The 26648-nt window shown below is 40.9% G+C and overlaps 2 protein-coding genes across 3 annotated transcripts in view; both read left to right on the top strand.

Moving 5' to 3' along the window:
* The window catches only part of ssbp2a (single stranded DNA binding protein 2a), a 56661-nt gene extending 35507 nt beyond the window's left edge, over positions 1-21154 (top strand). For both annotated transcript variants that reach the window (XM_026187035.1, XM_026187033.1), the window contains 13 exons: positions 14258-14347; positions 15729-15788; positions 15895-15961; positions 16859-16929; positions 17042-17109; positions 17550-17598; positions 17678-17713; positions 17805-17859; positions 17965-18035; positions 18119-18197; positions 18351-18379; positions 18467-18565; positions 19180-21154. In XM_026187035.1, coding sequence (XP_026042820.1) covers positions 14258-14347; positions 15729-15788; positions 15895-15961; positions 16859-16929; positions 17042-17109; positions 17550-17598; positions 17678-17713; positions 17805-17859; positions 17965-18035; positions 18119-18197; positions 18351-18379; positions 18467-18565; positions 19180-19209 — 804 coding nt within the window. In that variant the 3' untranslated portion in view covers positions 19210-21154. The remainder of the gene's footprint in view (positions 1-14257; positions 14348-15728; positions 15789-15894; positions 15962-16858; positions 16930-17041; positions 17110-17549; positions 17599-17677; positions 17714-17804; positions 17860-17964; positions 18036-18118; positions 18198-18350; positions 18380-18466; positions 18566-19179) is intronic.
* Positions 21155-23255: 2101 nt separating this feature from the next.
* On the top strand, positions 23256-25201 carry LOC113033504 (uncharacterized). Its single transcript, XM_026187353.1, has 6 exons — positions 23256-23430; positions 23773-23915; positions 24207-24271; positions 24361-24495; positions 24648-24746; positions 24837-25201. Exons 1-6 carry the CDS (start codon positions 23326-23328, stop codon positions 24890-24892), a joined length of 603 nt encoding a protein of 200 aa, XP_026043138.1. The 5' UTR covers positions 23256-23325; the 3' UTR covers positions 24893-25201.
* Positions 25202-26648: the final 1447 nt, after the last annotated feature.

Raw genomic sequence — 26648 nt, 5'->3', positions numbered from 1 at the left:
CGGCACCTCTAAGTCTGTAGCCAAGGTCCTTAGCAGGAAAAGTGTAGAGTGCCCACTACATGTCAGGTTCGATTTAGAGCCTAAAGTGGGGGAGTTTAAGTGTTGGGGTCTTGTTCACGACGGTTTATTGGTCAATCTACATCCCTACCCTCGCCTATGGTCACGAGCTGTGGGTAGTAACCGAAAAAACTAGATTGCGGATACAAGCAGTGGAAATTAGCCACGAGGAGACCTCAGCCTTTCAATGGGACTCAGAGTAGAGCTGCTACTCCTCCACATCGAAAGGAGCCAGCTAAGGTGGTTTGGGCATCTAACAAGGATGCCTCCTGGGCGCCTCCGGGGTGAGGTGTTCCAGTCATGTCCCACCATGACTGGAGATCCCAGGCAGACTAATGGCACACTGGAGAGATTATATTTCTCCGACTCTTGGTTTGGGATTGCCTTGGTGTTTCCATAGATAAGCTAGAGGGGGTGGCTGGGGAGAGGGATGTTTGGGCTTGTCTGCTTAAGCTGCTGCCCCAGTGACTTGGCCCTGGATAGGTGGAACAAAATGGATAGATAGATGGATAATGCAGCACAAGCAGTAAATGGAGAATATTCATCTTCAAAGTAAAAGTGGTAGTAAAGCATAGCTTTTACTTTAAGGTTAACATTTTGTAGAGTTGGGTTTTTTTATCGCACTTTTTCAAATTTTACTATTGATTGCCAAGTAGATGACAAGTGTTTGCAGATAAGTAGGCACTGTCCTCCATAGAAACTACCAGCAATTGCTCGCCAACCCATCCAGGAATGCATGTTGTTTCTTCACAACCAGTGGTTGCTAGATAGTCACCGTCTGGTTTCTAGGCATCTGTGACAGGGACCTAAATAAATTACCACATTTAAAGAAAAAAAAAGTTGTTTCATTAACATATGTGCTCTCAGTCTCTACTGCATTTTTCTTCCAACTAGTCTCCTTTCCTTAGTGTGTATGCTGTGCTGGCACACAGGGAACAGAGGAAAGAAAGTCGACTCATTCCTTAAAGTAAAACATTCTTAAACAACTTGAAACCTTAAACCTTATATTATACTGGTCCATAGAGATGAGAGATACCATATGATGAGGTGGCCATGGTGAACCCTGTTTAGAGCAAGGCTCAAGGGGATTGGAAGACTATGGTGGAGAAGTATGGGGACACAATAATAAAAGTCCTGAGTTTGTTATAATAACTGAAAAATGACTGTTTTGAGTTCTGCAGTTTTAATATCTGATCATATCGTATCACCGAACAAACCTGAGCTCGGACAGCACGTTTCAGTGGTATGAATGCAAACCTGAATTTTGACCAGAACCTGAGCTTGTTTGTGTGCGTTTGAACAGATGGGAAGAAAAAAAAACAGACTGGACAGAGACAACCTAGAAACAGAGACTCCGTTGGCTCAAGTATTGTGGGTAACAAGCTGATTCCAACCAGCAGAGAGCCAATGGGGGTTGGGGAGACCCCCGGTCTGTTTCCAGGGAAACAGAGCTCTATCTCCTCCTCCACCCCACAAAACCTCTCACTCCCTCTCTCTTTGTCTCTGTCCATGTCTCTCTCTCTCTCTCTCTCTCTCTTACACGCTCCCATGTTCTTTCTTGGCGGTGTTGAGGAGGAGGGAGATGATGAGGTGACTCACTGTAACATCATTGCCATGGCAATGAAGAGCGAACCAAGAGGAGAGAAAGAGAATGGGAATTTCCATAGGTGGAGGAGAGATGGAAATGGCTGTCACGATCTCTGTTTTAAAAATCAAAATGGAAATTTCAGTGTGGCGCCACTTATACTGAAATATTTCTTTACCAAAAACCCACATTTCTACCTTTCCCTGCCTACTACTTCATCTTCTTCTTCATTCCTTCTTTGCCTCAGTTTTCCTTTTAGAGACTCCTCTCCATGTGTGTTGCTTCCTCTTTTGCTGGCCCGTTGTGCCCCCCCCCCTCCCCATATGCTCTCTAAGGAGTATGTTTTCCACTGGTGTATTACGCTGAGTCATGTCGCACGCGTGTTTAGACACGCCGAGGTGAAGTGTTATGTGATGTTGACATATGCACGCCTCGCTTCGAGGCAGGGGCAAAGATGAAGCCACGGCACTGAGCGGAGGGGAGAGGTTAACTGAGGGCAGTGAAACACTAGTAGGCATAAGAATAAGGAGAAGCTGTAACAGGGCCATGGGATACAAGAGATAAATTTCAAGTTCATGTGCAATTATTGCTATTGATTATGATGATAAGGAGCTTTGTCAGGAGCATATTTTACGCATCTGCAGTGGTCTAAGTAAAGACTAGCTGATCTTTAAGACGGGCAGCTTTGCTTCCAGCATGAATCCATGTTGTTTTTATTTTGCAAAATCTTTAATCATGGGACTTTGCATGCTTAAATACTATGCTTCCTTGACTCATCTTCAAGGAAAACTGGGGAAATTCTTGCAAAGATTATCACTACCAACCGCAGAGGTAGGGGACGTGGATGGGATTATGTTGAAAAGGATCCAGAGATTGAGCAGCAGAAGTGAAAGTAGGAGGGCAAAAGAGAGAACCCTGACACGATCAGACTGGCACGTTATCTCTTTAACTGCAGTGTTTTCCTTTCCTCTTGTAGACACCCATATCCTTATCTTGTGCTGTCTCCTGTGTCTGGCCTTCTATTACTTAAAGAACTGCAAGATGAGACAACTCCTCATTAGTTGTTCCTGTGGCAATAAGTCTGTGGATTAACATTTCTGCCAGTTTTCTTAATTACGTTTCTCAATCTCCGTAATTGCACTATGATGTGTTTTAAAATAATTGAAGTGATTCTATTAAAGATGACATAATAATCAAAGTCTTTGCAATGATCTTCTAAATACATTAGAAAAGACCACACTATAGCCTCATCTCTATCTAAGCTGCAGGATTTAAATCTTCTGTCTTTTTTTTATTTTTTTGCCCACCCTCCCCTCTGTGTTCAGTCCATCTCCCTTATCTTCCCCAGTGCCGTTGAACCAAGGAAAGATAGTGGTGGACGAAGAGTAACACCCCAGCGCCAAAGTGACTATCATTTTCAGCTCTGTATGTGTATCTGACAGTGTATCAGCCTGCAGCTCCACCTCGCATATTATACAGCTCCTTGCAAGACTCGGAGATGTTTACAAGGGTCGATAATGACATCAGTGATAAAGGAAACACAACCAGTATGCCCTCCCCCCCCCCCCCCTCCATCATAGTCACCCCCTGTGCAGCTGATATCACCCTACCTGTAATCGCCCAGTGAGACCAAGCAGATTAGCGCAGTGGTGCCATTTTACCAGGTAATCACCTGTAATGTTACACTAGAGAGTGTCTGGGTGCTGGTGGGGATTGTGTTATACTGATAATGTGCTGCTAAAGTCGATAAACATGGCAAAGATTTTGAAAGATTGTGATAGTGAAAGACTGTTGTGCTAGAATAAAACTGAGAAAATGCTAAACTCAACTGCGAGAAATTAGCCTTTCATAATAAGTTCTTTAGTCTTTACACATAAAGCTCATTTCCCCACTTTATATCCACTTTATATCCACTTTATATTTTCCACCTGCTGTCCACCCCACAGTCATGCGTATATGTGACATTTCCAACTTTTATTTTTTGTTTATTTGTCAGGTCTGCATTTCTGATTATTATCGTCTAGGTTTTACTTTGGTTTTGCTATAACCTTAATAAGCATCCACACAAAAAACAACCACAGACAAAAGAAAGTCAGTGACATTTAGTGGCTTCCAAGCAAGGACAGGCAAACTAGCAAACATGAAACTCTATATTTGGTATTACCACCTTTATTTTTCAGTCAAGGCTGAACTCTCTTAGCCAGCTTTCTTCTGTAAGTAGTCTTCAGAAATAGTTCTCTAGGCTTCTTGGATGCTGGATGACTTTTGTTCTGGTCTCTATCAAGATGATCCCACATTGCATCAACGATGTTGAGGTTCGAGCTCTGGGGAGGCCGATCCATGACGGATTCTGTAACTAATTACGTGTTTTTGTGACCGACTGCTAGTAAGTTCCTAAAGTTACAATTTTAAATGTATTTCTCTAATGTGTAGACACAACGCTCGATTCCTTGAGTTGGGTGCATTTTATAATGCTTGAATGATTCATTTATCAGGGATTAGCCTTGATCATATTTTCCATGTCCGCAAGTCCTCTAAGGTCCACTCAGGTCCGAGGTACAATGTTGACACCAGACGGTGAACATGAGAGTTCATGCAGGTGTTCACGTGTCCCTGTTTTTTCATATACAGAGAATTTACTTTACCAATTGCATGTACCAACTATGCATGTGCCCTGGGCAGATATCAAGCAGACTTTAAAGATGTTTAACAGAAATAACTATTCAGCCATATAATTAAGGCTTTGAGGGCCTTAACAAACAAAAACACACTCTCTTAAAACGGAAAATGGTCAGGTACAAAGACTGATACTTTGTGAAAAAGCAGCCAATGTTTATAGAAAAACCCGAAGACTGTCAGGAAGGCTGGAGAACTATTGCTCATGAACACTTAAAAAAGACCAAAGTCTGACTCCTTGGACACAAAATAGAAAGAAATGAGGTGCGGCTCAGGCCTTTTGCTTAAAAAAAAAAATGGTTACCTAGGCAACCAAAGTCTGGAATGATTGGAATGCCGATTAGTGAACAAACATCGGTGGCAAAACAATGTGCAACACACAAATCACTTCCTGTGTGGATGTCCTCTTTAGTTTAATCTTTGTAGTGCCACTTAATATCCAGACCTTTAACACTGAACATTAAAGCCTTGCTTTTGGGTCATTATTGCTTGAAGTTTGCCAGATGTCAACTTTACTCATCTGTATATACCACTGGTAACTATGTTTTCCTGAATCTTTTCTTTGCTCATCTTTTACTAAAGGACAGTTGACCAGATGCTGCAGTTTTAAATCTTTGCCTGGTGATATTAGTTGACAGTTGCGTTGCTGTATCTGAAACTGACTTCTCAACTTCTATTTTGTATTTTTCTGTTTTTCTTGTTTTTTGTTTTCTTGTTTGCATCCCATTACAAGAACGAGCAAGCTTACCGTTCTTAAAATGTGAAATTATATCATTTTGATTGTTCTCAGTTAATTAAAAAAAGTAGACCTAGTATTCCACAGTATTTTCTCTCATTATTCTACATTTGTACTGAGAGTATCGGCAAATCAAGCACCGTGCGTGATCATTAGAGCTTTTGCTAAAAAGCTAACATGAAAATTATTAGGTAGTATAACCATTCAACGTCAGGACTGATGCTGATTTTACTGTGAAAAAGCACAGGTCACTACAGGGGTGGCTGAGGTGGTAGAGTGTGTCATCTACCATTTGTAATGTTGGTTGTTCAGTGCGTCACAGAGTCTGCGTGGCGAAGTGTCCTTGCCCCCGGTGCATCCATCGGGCTGTGAGTGTGTGATTGTTAGAAAGCACCAAAGCTATAGAATAACATTTTGTTTGAATGCATGAATGTAGCTTGTAGTAAACTGTTCATGAGGTATGTATAGAAATATGGAAACCACCCTTTTTGTTTTGATTGTTTTCATTTAGCTATTTCATTGAGATTCTTTGTAAACTCCACATAGCTTGAGGCTAATTGCAGATTCGATTTGATTCGATTAGATTTATTGTCATTGAAAAAGAATATAACTCAAACAACATCAAACCAGAAGTGCAAATAGTATTTGTACATATGTAAATATATACACATACATATAAACAAATCAATTACAGTACCAGATTACATACAGCAATACAATGCAGTGCATATACTGGATTTTTCCATTTAGGGTGTTTTCACACCTGTGGTGTTGAACTCTGGTTCGTTTTCCCCCGTGGTGCGTTTCATTTGTCAAGGTGTGGACTCAGTAATTGCAGAGCAAAACAATCACACCAAAACCCTGGAGAGGAGGTGGTCTTGGTGTAGTTCCACATGAACTCCAGTCCAGTTCGTTTATGGTGTTAACGTGATCCAACCTCGATCCAAACCAACCACCAGGCAGTACTGTAGATGTGCAAAGGTCTGGGCAGACGAACAAATAGCTGTGAAACGAACATAAATTCTCTGTCCTCCTATAGTCCAGAGCACAACACCTTATTTCTGTGTTGACTTTTGATGCTCCCGCCCCAGACACATCTGGCCAATAAGCGAACTGAATATTTTCACGCAGTTTGTAGTGATGGATTTTGATTCACTTGGAGTTCACTTGAATTTTTCTCCGTGTGAAAATAAACCAAACCATGGGAAAAAGCTACAAGTTTACAAACTCGTGAGCTCATTCAAACCACACTAAACAAACTAGAGGTGTGAACATTTCCTTACAAATCTGATATTTGCTCTCATTTAGGCCATCGTGCTATCATCACTTTTCATACTAGCACTGACTAGAAGCCATATTAGACAACTTTCACTCTGGGCTTGCAAGTCACTATTCTTGAGCCTCATCTTGGACTTTCCCTCGTAAGAGCTCAAAGATGACATAACCTTGGTGTTTCAACTGAATTTGGTTCAGACACTTGCAAGTAGCTCTGGTACAGTGTGGGCAAACAGGAAAGGTCTGCTCCAAGCTTTGAATAGCAGAGGGTGATTTTTAAGTCTTGAAACTGAAAAGTGAGTTTGGGCTGGGATTCCACAGTGGGGTGTGTTGATCTGTCTTGCTATGGGAGATGTGAATAATAGATGATTAAAAGGAGAGCACACCCATTCTCATCTCTGCGCTTCGTTTTGCCTCTCTCATATGACATTTACAGATACTCCAAAGTTTTATTCTGTGGATACACATATTCACACTGTGATATTGTGCATATATGAATGTGTGTTTTTCTTGTTAGTGTGTGTGTGTGTGTGTGTGTGTGTGTGTGTGTGTGTGTGTGTGTGTGTGTGTGTGTGCGTGCAAAGAGGGAATCATGCAGAATGGAAGCATCTCTTCTTTCCACACCCTCCCTCCTTGTTCAGGAAGTGGACTAATGGCATTTGATAGGATGGAGTGAGTAGAAACGAGGGGGAGGGAGGGGGAACACATTTCCTTCCTGTGTAGCGTGTCATTCGTAGATCCTGATGTGGCCTTGAGACTCAGTGTTAACTGTTATGCACAGCCCGCTGCAGCCTTTCACCTAAAGGCTCTCCAAGACAGCCACTGTGCTCAGTGAAGAATTCGTGAACCTGCCCCTCGAGCTTTTACTTGAACATTTTCTCGCAGTCTCAGAGATTTTTCCTTCTGCCATTTTTCCCCAGCTGCTACTGTAATTCATAAATGAAAATATGTCAACCTCTGTCACTGGCCATCGTTCACAGGTTAACTGAAGCAAATAATTTCACTTATTAGTTCAAGTTATCTGCTCTTCTTTGTGTTATGAAATGGTTAATTCTGTGTCTGTAGGGAGGTGGACTCTCGCTAGGTGGGAAGTAGTATTAGTTAGTGGTAGTGAGAATTTATAGGATAACTTAGTAGTGGTCTGCTCTGAGTATTTCATAATAAATCCTGTTGTTCCATTAAACAACCAAAGCCAACAGTGCTTTCACCTTATCGCATCTGAGTCACTTTACCCAGGTCTATAATATTATACAGATATAAATACTGTTATTTAAAACTGCATACACATTCAATATTGCTGTGTTAGTCTGAAGAGGGTGCACCTGTGTGTGACTTAAATGTCAGATTAATAATAATTTTATTGTTTCTAAGGTCAGAAGTTGAGTATTTACTCTCTTAAGCAGACAAATGTGATACAATCAAAATGCAATGTTGAAAACAGGCTAAAAGAAGGAATCAACAAATTTAAACACACCTGTGATTTCGGATTAGGCATAACTGCATGAATGTGGTTTTAATATGACCTGTGAACAGGAAACTTTGTGAATTTTGGAGTCTGTCTGTTTTAAGGTGTCTGAAAATAAAAGAAAGGCTGACTGTGAGGCTTTTCAAACTTGGAAAGTGATCCAGGAAATTCTAAGACCAGCTACAAATCAGTGGAAGTGCATTTGCAGCATTAATCAGGAGGTATAGAACGAGCCACAGCGGAACTAATCAGAGCCAGAGGAGTATGTTAAAAACGTTACCTCACCTTAGTCCAACAGAGCAAATCTGGGGTATCTTAACCCTGTAACACCTGGTGTGTCATATTTGATACATGAGTTTTTGAGACCTCCATTTAATCAGCGTTATGGTGACCATATTTTGACTTCCAAAAAAAAGAGGACACTGTCATGAAGAACTTTAATAATACTGTTTGTTTAAAGAAAACTTTAACACATTTAAACGATGCCTTCTCTGAAGTGAAATAAAAAATGTCATATAGGCTTTTACAAGTCAACAAGTGCAAAAGAAGGTCGGTCACCCTAATCGGTGTACCCCCCCCCCGCAAAAAATACAGTTGTAAGCGATAAACTGCAGAAAAATACTGGATGTAGCAGATATGCAGCCTTTATAGGGTTAAAGAGGAAGACAGGCAACATAACCCGTCTGTCCAGGAGCAGGTTGTAAAATTGAGGCTCTGTAGAAATTTGAATATCTGACGGAAGATTCTATCATCAAATATAAAGGTGAACAAACCAAATAATAAAGGCTTGAAAAAAGGAGTGACTTCCTGCTGTTGGGCCTGAATACCAGACTACTGGAGTATTGCAGTTACTGTAAAGTAATATCATTTTCAATTATTTGATATTTAAGTGATGGTAAACACAGATGAACTCACCTATGCTGCATGATGTAAACAGATTGTCAGGTCAGTTTTACTACAGCAGGACATTTTATGTGGGATACATATTTATTAAACTTCTTGTAATGGGGTGGTAAATTAATACATAAATAAATAAATAAAAATCAGACAGAGCTGATGTGTGAGGCTGCGTGAGACAGAGAGGTGGAGGGACCGCTTCAGGTTTACACAGCGATAGAAACAGAGAGGGAAGGTAGACACAGACAGCCTTTTGAGATTCCACTCACGCATCTCTGAGTGTCTCTCAGTCTCTGCAGTATTGAATGAAAATGACTCCTCACCTTCACATGCACACACACTCACACACACCCCCAAGCTAAGTATACATGCATCACACACAAACACACACACGCATTAATCTGTAAACATGGAGGGATGAAAGAGTTTGCAAGTTATCTTGTTAAGTATTTGTGAGCCCTTTAGTGTGATGGGATTAGTGTACTGTGAATGTAGTATGGAGGAAGTCTGATTAAGTTGTAAAGTGTTGAGCTGCGGCGTAATTGCCCTACATATGAATGACTACGGAGTTCTTTCGATGCATTTTTGTGCTTTTTATAGAAAAGTTTAGCAAATTACATGTTTGGGTCGTTTTCAGGCATAAAGCAGGAGATGCTTCGGGAGAGAAAGCGCCATTTCTGATGGAGAAATTATACATATTTCCATAATATGGGAAGCTTTTTGATAACAGAGTGGACGTGGTAGATCTAATACATCTAATACTTCAGTGAGTAAACCTCGAATTCGGGTGATTTTTTTTTTTCCCCCTTGTTTGTTGTGACATATGATACATTTACTGCCTTTTTTTCTTTCACACAGGAAAGACGCTGTTATATTTACCAGTCTTCACAGTTTGAAATAGAAGCTGACCTTATTTTAGCCTCTTTTTTGGACCTTTTTTTTAAACTTCATAAATGGCAATTGTAGTTTGTGTTATTGTATGCCTTGTTGTGTATGTCTGGTATACTGTAATTCCCCTCCTGGAGGGTGGTGTTTTGAATAATTTATGAAACAAATGAGTTTGCCAGGAGATGCAGGTGTTCATCTGAGGACATTCGGGGGCTGTTCCACTGCCTCGGGTTTCATCACAAACACTTCGTTTAGCGTGCAAATAACCGCAATGTGGGGAGAACACAACAAACACAGCGCTTCATTAAATGAAAAGCTGTAATGTAATGGGGTTCCCGAATGGGCAGACGGAAGAGTTGATTGTCTTGTTACGCTTCAATCAGGTCTTTCTGGATCGCTCTAGAAAATGATGGAGTATCGGAAAAGATACGAGTGTAAGAACGAAGATAGTTTTAAGAAAAGAAGTGAGGGAAATTGCTTAAAGTGGACTGAACCTTACTCTTCTTGAAGATAAGTTCATTTGTTATATACTTTAATCAGCTCATCCGGCCGAAGGATCGACTATCTTATGGCGTGGCGAGGAATCCATTTGCTAGCCTACTCCTCCTAGTGTAGTGAGTCTTCACGCAAACTGCGCTCAAGGTCAAGGTAACATTTGTCGTTTCACAGACAATAACCTGTAAACTGTGATGGATAGTGAGCCGAATGAGCTCACTGACATTCTGGTTATCTGTATATCTACAGATGGGTGTGACAAATTAAAGGAAAACTCAAACGCTGAGCGTTTTAGTCATTGTGGTATCATGGTTCAGGTCGATGTTACATACATGCATGCAATACCTTTTCCCCGCCATTGTGCATTCATTAAAACAATGCTCTCTAACACATGATCAATACAGCAAAAAAGGCAAAGACTTTTGGAGTAACAGAATAGCTCAGGTCAGATTGTTGTGACCCAGCACTGTAAAAAGACCCCTTAAAATTTAAAAATTTACTCTCATTTTTTTTATTTTTGTACATTTACTGTATTTAAGTTCAGTATTTATACTGAAGAAAAAGGTAGAGTCCAACACATTTGGCTTATGTTTTGCTGTCTTATAGGCAGGTACAGGTGTTGTCTAATACTAGTTTTTGTTGTTTATTAAAAATATATATATATTATACAGAAAAATAATAATCAAGCAGTTTTGTCATTACACAGTGTTTCTGTTTCACGCCATTGTTCATGGAGCATGTTTCAGCTGTACAGGTGTCACAGCTGAACAAACGGTGGTGCGCGGTCAAGCAGTGTTTTCCCTTCATGTTTTTAACTGGAAATGTAGCAAACAATGAAACTATAAAATGCTGCATGGACATTGGCAGCAAAAGCAATGATTTACCCGCCAAGAAAAATTGTTGTCGTTCCCCCAAATCCAGTTTCAGACAGGTTAATTTTCATTTAAGGGCTGAGAATTTTTGAGCGTTATAATTGGCCTTACAGCTTGTTCGCAAATTGAATGGGCAATGAAGTCCATCAAATGAAGTGCAGTGGAAATTAGCGTCAGTGTTCGGTTGCATTTAAGTTCAGTGAGAAGTGTATGCAGAAGCGTTACACTGCACCACTGCTGGCAGCTACATTCACACAATAATGTACACTACCGTACGGTGTTAATGTGTACAGGCATTACCTCATTATCTCAGTGTTCCTCTCACTTGGCCTTGTCAGAAAAGTGTAAACACTGATGTGTGAGAGGTGTTAATGATGGATTCATTAACTGTGTAACAATCTGTGGATCTTTTGTGGTTGCTAAGGTTAAGTGCTGGAATATGTTGAGCTCGCTTGTGAATCGGTATTTAAACAGAACTGACAACGAGGAGTTTGCTGTGTGGATCACAGCATCGCTGTGGCTAACACGAGGTAATGGCACCACATTACTATTATACAGCGACACCAGGTGTTATGATTCTGCAGATCTTTAAGCTTTGCCGTCAGTTTAACTGAACAGATTTTATAGATTCTGTTTTCAGAGGAGGGAAGGACACACGTGATTCAGCCTTCAGTTTTGTATTTAGTAACTGGAAATAATGATCAGGTGAGTGGCGTGTCCACTGAAGACTGTCCCGTTTCTTTGCTCGAGAAACTCTTGGTTTGCTTTTGGATTTGGTTTGTGTGGGTCATTATCTGTCCATTGTGAAGCACTGTCTGATCGGTTTTGCAGCATTTGGCTGAATCTGAGCAGCGAGTACAGGCCTGCACACTTCACAGGTTATCCTGCTGCTACTGTTATAGCAGTCCCACTGGCAGCCATATATCCTAATGCCATAACATCAGCTCTACCGTTAGCTGTTTCTTCCCGGCTCTTTTAGATGTTTCCTGGCAAAGTCCAGTCTGACCTCCTTGTTCTTGAGTGTAACCAACAGTTCTACTTTCTCAAATCTAGGAACTAAAAGTAAACCAGCAGTCTTATAGCTAAGATCGGGGCCTGATTATTCAAGATTTAGTATGTGAGGAGAAGGATTTTTAATTCAGTTCTGAATTTAACAGCGAGCCAGTGAAGAGAAATATGCTCTCCGTGCCTAGTTCCTGTCAGTACTCTGGCTGCAGCATTCTGGATCAGCGAATGGCTTTTTAGGGAGCTTGGGTATATGCCCACGTCCTTGAATGTGTTACTGTAGCAGAGGTTAAAATGGTTAAATGTTGTGAAGGGTTTTTATAACAGAGGAAAGAATTCTGCAATCATCCACTGCAGTTGTCCTCTGTGGTCTTGCAGGTCTTTTGGTGTTGCTGAGCTGAGCAGCGCATTCATTCTGTTTAAGAAGTTACCACATTGTTGGTTCGGCCACTCAAAGTTTTTGCTGTCTCTCTGGTTGGTTTATTTTGGGCGGTTTTCAACTCCTTCACCTAAAAATCTAAAAACTGCATTTTCAATATTTAGAATCAACTCAGCGTTTTTGTTTTTGTTCTCATTTGCTTCATTTGTCATTGTGAAAATGAGAGAATGGGCCATGAAGCTGCTTGCCACAACTGGAAAAGCAAATACGCCTGTTTCCAAATCCCAGTTTTACACTGTTTAACCCACGTGACTCTTCTAGAGATCAACGTATGGAGACAAACATGGGGGGAAAAAATCACTTCTTTTAAAGAGGCTTTGTTAAACCTGTGATTCATTCAGATTTTAATGTCATTTCACTCAACCTGATTTGTCGTAATCAAAAGGCACTTAACCGTCGGCAGCAGTACCAGAGCTTTTAGCGTTGCTGTAGTTTTCCATGTATGAGAGCTGGTCCTGCTTTTTGAGGCTTGTTGTTTTTGCTTTTATTTCTCCTCGTTGCCGTGTTTGGGTGTTTGGGGAAAATGCTGCTTTGTCAGCAGGTCAGGTAGATCCCCTCCTCCTCCCTCCTCCCGTTCTTCTTTTTCCGCCACAAACATTAAGCGCGCTCACACACTCACTGCCACATGCACACACACACTCATAATCTCTGCTTTGTCCTCTTTTCTCCTCTTTCCCTCCCTCTCTCGGTGCACGAAGGCAAACTCAGCAGACCTCCAGGCTGCCAGGGTGGAAAGGCATTCTGGGTAATCCAGGGTGCGAGGAGGGAGAGGGAATAAAAGGGGAGAAAAAATCCCAAAAAACAAAACACACTTGATGCAGTGCATGATTTTGTACACACAGAAACAGACACACACACCAAATCCAGCCTCCCGCTACTGAACCATGGAGCTGCAAATATCCATCTGTGTCCATCTGTACGTTCATCTGCTGAGACAAATACAGCCTATGTTTACAGCAGAATATAGAATCTAAAAACTGCACGGCATCCTGTTCGACATTGCTCAACATTAACGATCGAGAGATATGAGAGCGAAGGAACAGAGAGGGTGGCGGGGTGGAGCAGAGGAGGATACAGGGGTGTCGTCAGTCTGCTTTTATCTCAGCTCTGATTAAACCTTGTTCCTGTCTGACCTAAAAAGTCAGCTGGCGGAAACTTCAGAGACTGTTGGGTGAATTTTGCTGGATCTCTTTACACCCCTCCAGTGCCTTCAGAGGGGGAGAGAAAGTGAAAAGGAAGATCAGAAAAATAGAACAGAGAGTGGGCAGATACTGACACAGATGCAGCCACTCCGGCTTCATGAGCCCACTGTTCACACGTTATTGTGTACAATATATGGATGTACGTACACTCTCCCACACTGTGCGTTGTCTGCTCTGTATTCCTAAAGAGGATTAGGAAGAAGAGGCCGGTGCTGGGTGGTAACTTGGTTGTACAATGCGACAGGAAGCAGACAGAGGCAGTGCTGAAATGATCCAGCGCCACCCGTCTGGGACAAGCACAACAAAAACGCATTGAATAAAAATAAACCTGGGCCGGCATGGCAGGGCATCTGCAGAAACAGGAAATATCCCACTGAGGGAGAGAGATGGGGAAAGACCCTCGCAGTGCAGACTATGACTTTTATATAAGTGGTAGCAGGCTTATCTGGTATTTGGTGTTGGATGTGTTATCTTTGCAACATGGATAAGTAAATTCCTGCTTTGAGGAAGACAGAAATTATCCAAACTATTATATCTGTTTGCTTATTCTGCAGAAAAATGGAGAGTAGCTGATGAAACAGGTGAAAGAGGTGTTGAGTTTGTTGTTTCTGACAAGTCTGAGATCTGAGTTGAAGTCTCCCTTTTTCGCCATTTGTCTCTTTCAGAGTGCCGCAGCAGCACCGAGCCCAGTCCTCGGTAACCTTCCCCCAGGAGAGGGCATGCCAGTAGGGCCAGTCCCACCGGGATTCTTTCAGGTATGCATGCAACGCAGAGCTGAACGGCCATGTTTCTGTCACTCCAGAGGATGTAATATCAGCTCAAATTTAAGCTTCCCCATATTTGGCAGATTCAGTCTCACTTCATTTCAATTGCATTGTATTGAAACTGCTCCAAATCACAGCAACAAGCCATCTCCAGGCATTTTAAATTGAAAGAGCGCATTGCAAACATCCTAACTAGAAATCCAATGAATCCCCTAAGAGCAAGAACTCACTCTCAGATAACAACAACTGTATGTATATTCACGTACGTTACCTTTGAATATGTGTACAATCTCAAACACAACTAATCTGACAGGAGAGATAAATTTCTGGCACACAAAAACGCACACATGCAGCATTGCCCCAGATCATCTGTGAAGGCCTCTGCCAGTTGTACATCGATTAAACGTCATTATCAGTCAAATTCAGGCGCTCGGATTAGACGCAAAGATCAATAGTCTTCCCGGGCATTTCTTAGTTCCGCTTTCATAAACTCACATGTGAGTCCGAACGGCTTTTTCCGTCTGCTTCTGAAGATCAGTCGCTCTTTGAAGGCAAGGTCTTGTCAGGACCTTAGTTAAAGAAATATAATAATTACCTGATTGCCAGCTCTTCTGTCTGGTTTTTTGTGTATGAAATATAACGGAATATCTGCACTATCTTTTTTTTTTGTGATAAATTGCACATTATTTCCAAAGTCAGTCACAAATGATGCTTCGTTTTATTCATTCAAATTCTGTTACGTCATTTGCTGATAATGATTAGTTGTTTACATTTTTTAATTAATAGTAAAAAAAATAGTAACGCCATCACTAAAGAAACCTAAAATGCTGTAGCTTCATCCAGTTGATTTAAGCACAACTAAGACAGCAATTTAAGTGAAGGCTCTGATTAAATTAAGAGGACCATTGCTCTCTAGTGGCAGATTTCTGCATTGCTCCTCCACCACTGCAGAGTGGCTCTTCTGTCCGGGGTGGCATCAGTTCAGCAGACATAGCAACAGCATTGCTACTGTCTGTGGTGAGGACAAGTGAAAGCCCACTCACAGCTGCAAAAGAGCTCCTCATACAGGCTGCCAAATTCCACAGAGTTAACACACGCACTGACATCATTATCATCCTTCTTTTTCCTGTCATTTTTTTTCTCCCCCTCATAAATTCACTCCAGTGAAAATGCGGTCAGCTTCCTCCGTTTGCTGTATGGTTAAAGGAAAATGAGCCCTGAATTCAAGTGAAAACATAAAAGCAGCTCTGGTTGGTTCCCTGCTTTGAAGAGCGTATGAAGTTCCCACTGTGCCACCCTCTAAATCTTTGTTACACATGTGGTCAGTCCATTTATTTGTCTGCATGTAATATTTTATTTGCCTAATTTTTAGCCATTTATGTCACCTCGATACCCCGGAGGACCAAGACCGCCCCTCAGATTACCGAATCAGGTAAGAGCCAGACTGACCCCTGCAGGCAGCAGACGTAACTGAATTGTATAAATGAGCAACATCACAGTGATTATAACATTGGAGATGGATCCTCTTCTTTCTGTAGGGTCTTGGAGGAGTTCCAGGGAGCCAGCCTATGTTACCAAGTGGAATGGATCCCACAAGACAGCAAGGTGCATGCCCACACTGAAACACACACATATAGTCAATAATTACTTTATTTAACAATAATGCAGGCAGGCAGGATTTTGTCTTTTGAAATAATATTTACTGTGCGATCATAGCCTGATTGAGGTTTTGCCCTTAAAACATGCACCCTTATGTATTAACACGACTAAAAGAGGACTCTCCACCTATAAATCATGGATTCCTGAGCCAAATTTTACCGTAGTAGCTGTCAAGATATTTCATTACAAAATAAATAAACCCCATTATGACACTATAATTGGGAGAAGGGAATCACCAAAGTCAGAATGGGTTCCCGAGGGGATTGTGAAACAAAGGTTTTATGACAATACATTCTCTGGAGAGTCCCTCTAGAAATCACATAACACACTGAAAATTGAAAGCGTTGTCATATCTGATCAAAGACGGTATATAAAGAAACAGTCGCCCTTATTCATTGCACTGGAAGAATGGCACGTTTATGAGTTTTTAATAGTGTTCAGATAACCGTGAAACCCAGTTGAAAGCTGCTTGTTACCAAGATGAACTCATAGTTAGCCTCTCCCTGATATACTATTATCATTAATATTAAAACCAGCATGTTCGGTATTCTTATGAATCAAGCATACTCCCATTTACGCAAACTACTCACTGCTCCAGACAACACTTAAATTATGCATGGGTGAAGATGGTGTTCAGCCGCTGTCGAACCAACATCAGACCAAGAAAACGGTGTCACTGAAGCAGCTGTAAATTTTAGCATTTGTGCCATCTAAGTCTCGTCGCCTTAAAAATGCATCCTCGTCTGTGGTTTGAGTTACCAAAGTGGCCACAAAAAGGTGTTAAACACAAAAATGCATGTTTGAAGAGAACCTTTTCTCATTCTGGTAAATCCTACACTTCAGGACATCCAAATATGGGAGGACCAATGCAGAGGATGACTCCACCCAGGGGCATGGTCCCACTAGGACCCCAGGTTTGGGTCAAGATGATTTTTCTTTGAGGACTACTTGCTGTAAGTTTTGTTTCTGATAGTTACTCTCATGTAGTCGTGTCCAAATGGAATTCTGGTTTCTGTTTTTTCCCAGAACTATGGAGGTGGGATGAGGCCACCACTGAATGCTCTGGTTGGTCCTGGGATGCCTGGTATGAGCATGTGAGTGGTATATGAATAACACCATAACACACGCACATATAGACAGAGTAGCATAAGGCCTATCTGAGCACATGAGCTTATAAAAGAGTAAAATACACTTGTCTGTGTATCTATTTTAAAAATGTAAGCTTACTCAGCACATTTTTCTCCAAATGTCAGCTATCTTTAATCACTCAGTAGAGTTGTTATAGTCAGCCGTTTCCTTTAACTGTCTTTTGCCTACAGCTTTACCACATGTTTTTAACTTTTGGCTCTGAACATGAAACCACAACCTTAACCTTTCCCTCTATTTAGTCTTCTTTAGTTTTTTCTTCTTCTTCTTCTTCCATTTACTTTTTTTCTGGCATCTGGGGAGCTTGTTATTGCCAGCTCTTCCCAAATAAATTGGAAACAAAGACCCTGCCAAATGCAAAAAACTCAAGTGTATGGGTGTTTTCTAGGGGACCTGGTGGTGGTAGACCCTGGCCAAATCCTCCCAACTCCAATTCTGTAAGTCCTGCAACAAAAATACTGAAGAAGTTTCATTTTCATTTCATGACTTGAGTGGTTTACTTCTTTGTCTTTGTAGACCCCATACTCTTCTGCGTCACCAGGAAGCTATGCGGTATGTATGTTTGAAACTCTTAAACTAGCTAAATAGGCTTTAATTCACAGGATCATGCATGAATGTCATGAAAACAAAACTCTCTTTTCAGGGACCTCCGGGGGGAGGAGGGCCACCTGGAACACCAATAATGCCAAGTCCAGCAGGTAAGCTCTGTGTGTATCAGTTGTATATGTGTATGTAGATATATAAACATGCTACTGACCTTTAATTTTCTTACTGTTTCCGTTTTCCTTTTTGTGTTGTGTCAGATTCAACTAACTCTGGAGATAACATGTACACTATGATAAACACAGTCCCTCCAGGTGGAAGCCGGCCAAATGTGAGTGGCAATTGGGTCTGTGTTAGTGTTACAAGTCAAACAGGAATACTGCTGTTAACTTTCCCTATGTGTGTTCTCCGAAGTTTCCTATGGGTGGAGGCAGTGATGGTCCATTAGGGGGAATGGCCGGGATGGAGCCACATCACATGAATGGCTCTTTAGGTACAAAAACAAGAAGCTTCTGTGTCCGGCAGGGGTAAAACAAACAAACTAAAAAACCTCTGGTTATGTTTGTCCCTGATTTGTCATGAAAAATTAGTATTCATTTGATCGTGGTGATGTGCATTATTTTCATACTTGTGTTCCCTCCTTCAGGGTCGGGCGATATGGACAGTCTCCCCAAGGTATGAGAAGTTTTTCACCTACTCTGAACTACACTTCTGATTTTTGTAGCAGATACTGTGATATATGTTTTATTTGTCTTTGAACAGAACTCTCCTGGTAACCTAAGTATGAGTAATCAGCCTGGGACGCCTCGGGAGGATGGAGAGATGGGAGGAAACTTCCTCAACCCTTTTCAGAGCGAAAGTGTGAGTGAAAATTAGTTTCTTAATATATGGGATTACTGGAGGTGTTTGCTGCTGAGAGTTCCCTGTAATACTTTGCCTTAAACGTGCCCATTTTTTATGCTAAGCTAAGATACTACTTGCTGTACTTTTTACCATGCGGATAATATCAGTCTTACTAGTCTCTGCAAGATATATAGACTGTATATAAAAGATAACACCACCACTGGTTTGCTGACTACTGTTCTGAAGCCTCGACTTTATGGCCATTGCCATCTTCTTTTTCTTTGTTTAAACTGGACATAGTGTATTTTCACCAGCATTATCTCTGGCTAGTTAGCTTAGTTCCCATGATGCAGCCGTGATTTTAAATGTGATGCTAATTCTTGCTGGTGAAACAAAGAGGCTTCGCAGCTGACTGCGAGTGCTCACAGACCTGATCCCTGTCTTCAAAGCAATCATTTCAAAGGCAACAAAGTCCCATTTGGCGCATATGGTCCTAGCAATTTTGGTCTCCAACCACTAATATGCTTCGTGTGACTGTTGCATAATTAAGACTGATGGCTAGAGATGTGCTTTCCTCTCTTAAACACATAAACAGTTGCGTTTTTATGTTTCTGCTTAACTTTTTTCTGCAGTATTCTCCAAACATGACGATGAGTGTGTGAGGGCTCTGGAAGCAGGTTTGGTCTGTCGCTCAATAACCTGGTGTGGCTCACCAAAAAGCAGTGAGACATGATATGATGCCATCTAGGCCAGTGACTCTTCCTCCACCACCTGCCCAATCGGACAGTAGCCCCAGGTGCCATCTTACTACTACTACCCCCCCTGACCGAAGTCCCACCCTTCCATGGTTTCTGTCCATGTTTCTACGCTCCTGTTTTTCTCCAGTTCTAAGTGGTGACTCTGCTACCTTCATCTGCTCTTCCTCTGCTCCAATGAGACTGTACAAAGGAACAAAATTGACCCAGAGGAGAACTGTAAATTTGCATACGGTGTGTATGAGAGTGCAAACAGTCCGGTCACAGACAGATTTTCCTGCCTTTGCATCAGATCACAAAGCTCGGCACCCAAAAACAAAATACCAGTAGCCTAAAGTTAAAATTCCAGTGAGTTTAAATATATAAAGTCACTGTTTGATTGATCTAAATGGCTGTCATCAAGTCTTCTTTTTTCTAATTAGTCTGTTTGCAGTACCAGAAGAGAAGTGGAGAGACATCGCAATCCTTGGGCCGATATTTGAGAAGTCTTTTTAGAGTATGTAAATGTCTAAAGACCGCATACATTGCATTTAAAGTTTTATACTATCAATGGTTTTCTCATCCCACTTGACAATATTTGTTTTCATATTTAATTTGAAGGCGAATGTTCATTAAGAAAAAAACTCGCTCAAGGCTTAAAGTGAGACTATGAACCTGCTTTAACAGCAGCCAACATGCAACAGGTGGAAATGGGAAATGTCTAAACACAAAAGTCGGCAAAGTGGCATTGTAGATAGGTCATTGCATTAGCTAACATTTAGCAACTAAAAGCTAATGGTCATACCAGACCAAGCAAGACAGATAAAGCAAAAGTCCTGAATGTATTGAACTAAGCATTCATGCATTCTAGTAGTTACGGATTCATCTTTCAATTAGTCTGAGGGAAAACGAGCTAATTCGTCTTTAAAAACTTCCATAGTCTGACTTTAAGTCACATAAGATCAGTCACTATGCTAATTGTAATTAAACTGAAGTCAGCATAAGGCTGAGGAATGTTTGCACAAAAGTTAGTACTCCGTAGTAATCCGTAGTACTCAGTAGTACTGTACAGACTGAAAGTTTTTATTTCACCTGAACTCTTACTACAATTCATCCTGTGGGTTTTTCCCATTATGTGCTTTTGTGGGGCCGAAACAAATGTTTTTGACAGAAATGAAGGAAATCATTAGTTTGTTTGTTTGTTTTACTTGGTGACAAAACATGCTCCCATATCCTAGACATAAAAATGTTCAAATGAGAAAGAGAAGTAATAAGAGGTAAGCAGTATGGATGATAAACTGCAAGCTTTGGTCACTCATACTTAACTGTCATCCGGAAAAACTGTGATTTTTAGTATGATGAACAATTGGTTGGTACAGAAAAATAAAACAAGCTCGTTTTTAAATAATCTTTGAAACCTTTTTCACTGCCCAAGATGAATTATTATCATGTACAAAGGGTGAATATTCCTGCAAACATTCTCCTTTCCCTTCCCTTACTGCAAAGTGTACAGCTCACAAATGTAGCTCCTCTGTCTTGTATGTGTATTTGATATTATTATTATTATTATTTAAAGATAATGCTAGAGAGAATTATTATTGCAAAGGGAACGATGGACTGATGGCGCACCATCACAGCTGACCTGAGATGTTTTATTTTGTTTTGTGTTAGATTGAAGCCATAAGTGGGAGTACATAAAGATCAATTTGTAAATTGGATCATTTTTTTTCTTTCTGTTTTTGTGACAGTATGTGGGACTCCATTTGTGACGTGTTCATTTTCTCTTTTTTATTCTTGTATTATGTTTTTGTAAATACACAGAGAAGTTTCATGGGTTTTGACTATGCTGATATAAAGCTTCTCTAACCTTAAAGTGTCATCTCTTTTCATTTTGAACAGACTTTGGAGTGCATTTGAAAGTATCTGCTGATGAAATTATATGAATATGATCACAATTGTGTTTGTTAAAGCTGTACTTAAATTTACCAAACCTGTTGTATAACTTCTATCAAACAATCATTTGGGGATGGATTTTGTACTTAAAATTTGATAGACAGGTAGATAGATGATAGCTTTACATGTATAGCTACATATTTTAATAATAATAGTAACAACAGCAAGTCCCCCAGAAGAGCAAGGGCTATGCTAGAGGCTATGCTAAAACTCGATGTTGTTACTCTAGTTATAACAGTAATAACATCAAAGTTGTTATGGCTTATGTTGTTTTTATTACATCATGCTGATATCAGCCTGTTATGATGTCACTGTAAAGTCGTAGGCCATCGTATTGAAAAAAAAAAAAAAAAAAGAGTGTGTTGTACAGCTCTCTCTATGCCAAGGGCTCAAACTCCAGTCCTCGAGGGCTGGTGTCCTGAAACCTTTCCATGTGTCCCTGTTGCAACACACCTGAATAAATTAGTAGGACATTAGGAAGAGTATAGAACTTGACTGCAGGCTGAGGAGAAAACTCCTGACCCTACTCAAGTAAATTTAAGTAAATGTAAGTGTTTGGAAAAATGTACTTCTAAAAGTACTTTTATTTCACCATGTCATGAGCAGCTGTAACATGAATCAAATGGCTGAATTGCCACCTCAGGACACCGGCCCTCTAGGACTGCAGTTTGAGACCCCTGCTCTATGCCTTTCATATGCTGTATTACTCAATATGTTTTGGGGTTTGTTGGTTTTTTTTCAGTCAAGGTCAACTTTGCTCTTGGGCACTAACAATGATGGTTAAGGTCAAAAGCTTCGCCAACCTATTCGTGTCCCCCAAGGCCCAGTTTATCACCGTAAAGTTTGCAGATAATACATAAAAACTGTAGTTAATATAAAATATTTTATCAATTTTCACATTCGGTGTGACGACCCGATTCTCAGCAAATCGGGTTGCGTCATTTTTGCAATATCTAGTTAAGTGTCCTCTGGTTTCTAATCATGTCTCTTAAATTCACCATACCTCCCCCCAATCTAAGAATATTTATCTCTATATTGACGTTCATAAACTTGACTTTAAGCCGTGTTTGTTCTGAGACTCATTAGTTTGATTTCCTTCCTCTGTTTCAGATCTGTGTCCCAATGAGAAGGAAAGTGCCGGAGATGTAAAGGGAAAAAGCAATAAAACACTGTTATCACCTGCTGTATCGCTCAAGTCTAACCAGAGACATCAACTGGCTCCATGAGTCACATTTGTATTCAGATGTGCTTTCGTTGATATGAGGGAACTCTGTATCGCTGATGTGTTGGTGCTCTTTTTTTTTTTTATCTTGCAGGGAGTTCAATGTGAGACAGGTAGTTAAGCGTTTGTCGCACTCTGTGTTACTACCTGGTCTAAAGTATGTCTCTGTAGGTCATCCAGGTGATGACTGGGAGCTTTGGTAAAGACAAAGCTGATGAGACTCATAAAGCTATTCACTAATGAACCTGCGACATTCAGCAGTAGGTCTGCTAAAGACAAGTCAACAAACTAATTTCATTAATACTGCAGTTGGGTTAAATAATGTTGGAAAAGGGTTTTTCTTGTCTCCTATATTAACTGAAATCTACAAAAGGACACGCTATGCTTGCTTTTGTTTTTCAGGAATCTGCTTTATTTGTACTTTCTGTGTTTTGGCTGACGCTACCCTGGAAATTCCAGTAAGTTTCCAGTGTTCTGCAATAACTGGCAATTCCAGGCTGCAACAGATGGTGATTGTGAAATTGTTTATTTCTGTGCCACCCTACCCAAATCTGTCAAATACTTTTGCTGCTGCTCACTTCATACTTGACGGATAAAGAGAATATCTGTTTCACATGTCTGTGAGAAGCTTTTGCAGGAATGCAGCACATTCATGTTGTTTGCTGTTTTCCATTTTGTTATTCTGCAAACGCGCGCACACCACAGATAAAAAAAAATTAAAGCTTTATCCTTATCTGTACCAATATTGCACAATCCCATTAAAGACCACCTCCTGGCTTATATAACTTCCCCGCTGCACCTTCCCTATAAGAGTCCAGCTGTTGTGGTCTTGCAGTAGTATACAGCTGCCTGTCATTTGACTTGTCGTCATGTTCCTTCATTGTTCCCTGGCTTTGCTGGCTCTCTTCTCGCTCTCTGGTGCGTCTGATCCAGGCTGCGAAGAACTCATTAAGCCTGTGGAGGATCATAGCAAGGTACAGTGTCCTCAGCAGAGACATTCACCATGAAGCAGATCTGAGTTTAAATTGTTTTAAATCCCTGAGGGCTGAATCATCATCGCTGATGCTCCTAGCTCTAGCAAAAAAAAAACAACAAAAAAACAGACTTGACCTTGGATGGTTAAAAAGGTCCCACTGGTGATTTTGCATGTATAAACTTATTATTATATATGATCACAGAAACAAGTGATGATCATGTTTATGCATGTGGTAAAGATGGTAAACTCCTTTCTGTTTTCAATAGAAATGCTGGTTCTTTAGAACCTGCTGTGAATCTCTTTGAAAGTTGAATTTACTTTTTCTTTTTTCTTTCTCTAGCTTTGGGGAAAATGGATATTTTACGCTGGAACATCAGACAGCAAAGAGCAATTAAAAGAGCTTAAAACTCTGCACAGCTTCTGGGTCGAACAGACTCCCATACCTGACAGTGAAGACATGCTCAGTCGCTTCGGACAAAAAGCGTAATTGTCAATATTTTCTAAATGATTTGTACTACCTTCAAGGCAGGGGTGTTAAACATAAGGCCCGTGGGCCAGAATCGGCCTAGCAAAGGCTCAAATCCAGTCCAGTGGACAATTTAGGAAGATGAGAAGGTGGGCATAAATTTGGGGCTTTTAACAAGGTTTACAGTTTTGTAATGAGATGAGTTTGACACCCCTGCTTTGAGGCATCAAATGAGTTACGTAATTTGACCTCTTGACTTTTTTCTTTGTTTTTTCATGTGCTTATATTTTTTTCCTGCTCCTTAACAGGGATGGAAAATGTTATCATGGAAGTGTCAATGCCACCTTCTTAGGAAACTCTTCCACAGACACGTGTAAGAGATCACATGTTGTTATACTCACATTATCAAATAGTCACTGTGATGTAAAACAACATGGCAACCATCTAATTTGTATCTTACAGATTACTATAACTCCACCACTCATGAGCATATTGGCAAGCATCTGGCCACTTGCCCCGACTGCATGCTTTGGACAGACCACTTTGTGTCAGAGGTCGGCGGCGAAACCACAAAAAGCAGAGGCTTCAGGATCTTCAGTGAGTTGCATTTGCCTGTCTGTGTCCATATGTGTCCAACTTTTAGGACTCTGTAATGTTAATAATTAGTTTCAAACTGTTTTTTTTTTTATTTTTATTGTTTTTGCCACTCTGTTGAAAATAATGTTAACACTGCCATCCCCTACCTCCAGCAAAGACTGGGACACTGGAGGCCTCTCATCTCGAAGTCCTCAAGAAACAGGCTGAGTGCCTCAACTTCACACTAGATTTATACTTTGCAAACACTACAGGTGAGATGCGTTCACCATCCACGCAAACAGTAAGCAGTACATCTAATGTAAACAGTGACTCATCAGTTTGATTTCCTTCCTTTGTTTCAGATCTGTGTCCATATGAAAGTGAAGCTGTAACAGATGCAAGACGGGAAGAACAATAGAGAAAAACACATTTAAGCTCCTTTCACTCGATCTCTCAGATCTATCCTGTAACCTGAAATTACTCAAGTGTTTGAAGTGTGTATTCAGATGTGTATCACAGATGTGCTGACAGATGTGGAGAAAGCGCTCTTTCATCTTGCGGTGGGTTCAGTCCAGGACAAGGAGTTTGTAACAGTGTTAACTCTGGCTGGGTTTTTTTTGTTTGTGTATGAATAGGTGCAATAGACTGATTTTACATTTACTAGAAGATGCAGTAAACTGTGATTTCTGATTTGTCTTGTATTCACATAAAGATTTACAGAAAGAAACTGTGTTTGCTTTCTTCTGTTTCGTGTAAATCCGGTCTATTGGTCAAACTTTGGCAAGTCTTTCCTGCGAATTTATAACTAAAACTTGGGCTTTTTTCCTTCAAAGCCCCTCCCTTCCTATATTTTTCCATCATTGGCCTTTATGTCCCATCCTGACAGTTTTGCACTGTCTGTGGAGTTTTAAATTGGTGTGTGGATTTTACAGTACGTGATATTAACCACCTATCAGCATGCAAAAAAAAAGAAAAATTGATTCTCTTCTGGTTATCCTTACCAAAGTTGCAGGGGGGCTGGAGTCTGTCCCAGCTGCCATAGGGCAAGAGGCAGGTTACACCCTGGACAGGTCACCAGTCTGTAGCAGGGCTAACACAGAGACAGACAGCTATTTGCACTCACATTCGCATTAACCTAACCCTACTAACTACATGTCTCTGGACTGTGGGAGGAACCGAGAGTACCTGCAAAGAACCCACGCAAACAAAGATAACAACAACACACAGAAAGGCCTTGGCCAGATGGTGGAGTCAACCCCAGGATCTTCTTGCTGTGAGGCAACAGTGATAATCACCATCACACCATACTGCAGTGTGGTGGTTAGCCAAAAAAATAAATAAGTGATGAGTATGTGGTAAAGATAGTAAACGCCTTTCTGAAGGTGAATACTGTTTTATGTTCTTCTGCACATTATACCTGTTAAACGCACATCATGCTGATACAGCAGGCCTTGTCTGGATGCATCTTGCACTCCACCTGAGAGATTCATCCAAGGAACAGCGACCCCAGCCAGCAATTCCTAACTGAAAAGTTAGCCTTTTTTAAAACAACAACAAAATCAAATACTGATTCTCCTTCAAGCCCTGCTACAGACTGGCGACCTGTCCTGGGTGTACCCTGCCTCTTGCCCTGTGACAGCTGGGATAAGCTGGATGAATGTATGGATTCTCCTTCAGCTGCATCTCCTTGGTCTGAATTGAAATGCTATTTCTGAGAAACAAGAAGTGGCAAGTTTTGAAAATGATCTACCATATTTGTGATTGCAGCCTTATGCTAATTTTCCCCACTTAGCCCACTTAGTAAACCTAACCTTTAATATTTACCATTTAGCACGCGCATACACGCATCACCAACAAACACCAAATGAAGCATTATCTCTTTTGAAACCAGCCTTACACAATCCTATTACATAGTCCAACCAGCCCCTCTGCCCACCCCCTCTCTTATGTAACCTCCACTGAAGTCATCCCTGCCTCCCCACAGGAGCTCAGCAGTCCTGGTATGGAGCTGGCCGTCGTTTGACTTCTCATCATGCCTCTTCATTATTGTCTGACTTTGCTGCTCACTCTGTTTTCTGATCTAGACTGGGGGGTGCAGGGGTCAGCCATTCGTTTTCCCAAGGGGTCACATGAGAAGAGAAACCAGTACTGTTGTGGAGGGCCGCACCAATAAG

The sequence above is a fragment of the Astatotilapia calliptera genome, chromosome 12, assembly GCF_900246225.1.
Source record: "Astatotilapia calliptera chromosome 12, fAstCal1.2, whole genome shotgun sequence".
NCBI classification, from domain to species: domain Eukaryota; kingdom Metazoa; phylum Chordata; class Actinopteri; order Cichliformes; family Cichlidae; genus Astatotilapia; species Astatotilapia calliptera.
Note: the sequence above shows the minus strand (reverse complement) of the source record. Positions and strands in the feature narration are given on the sequence as shown.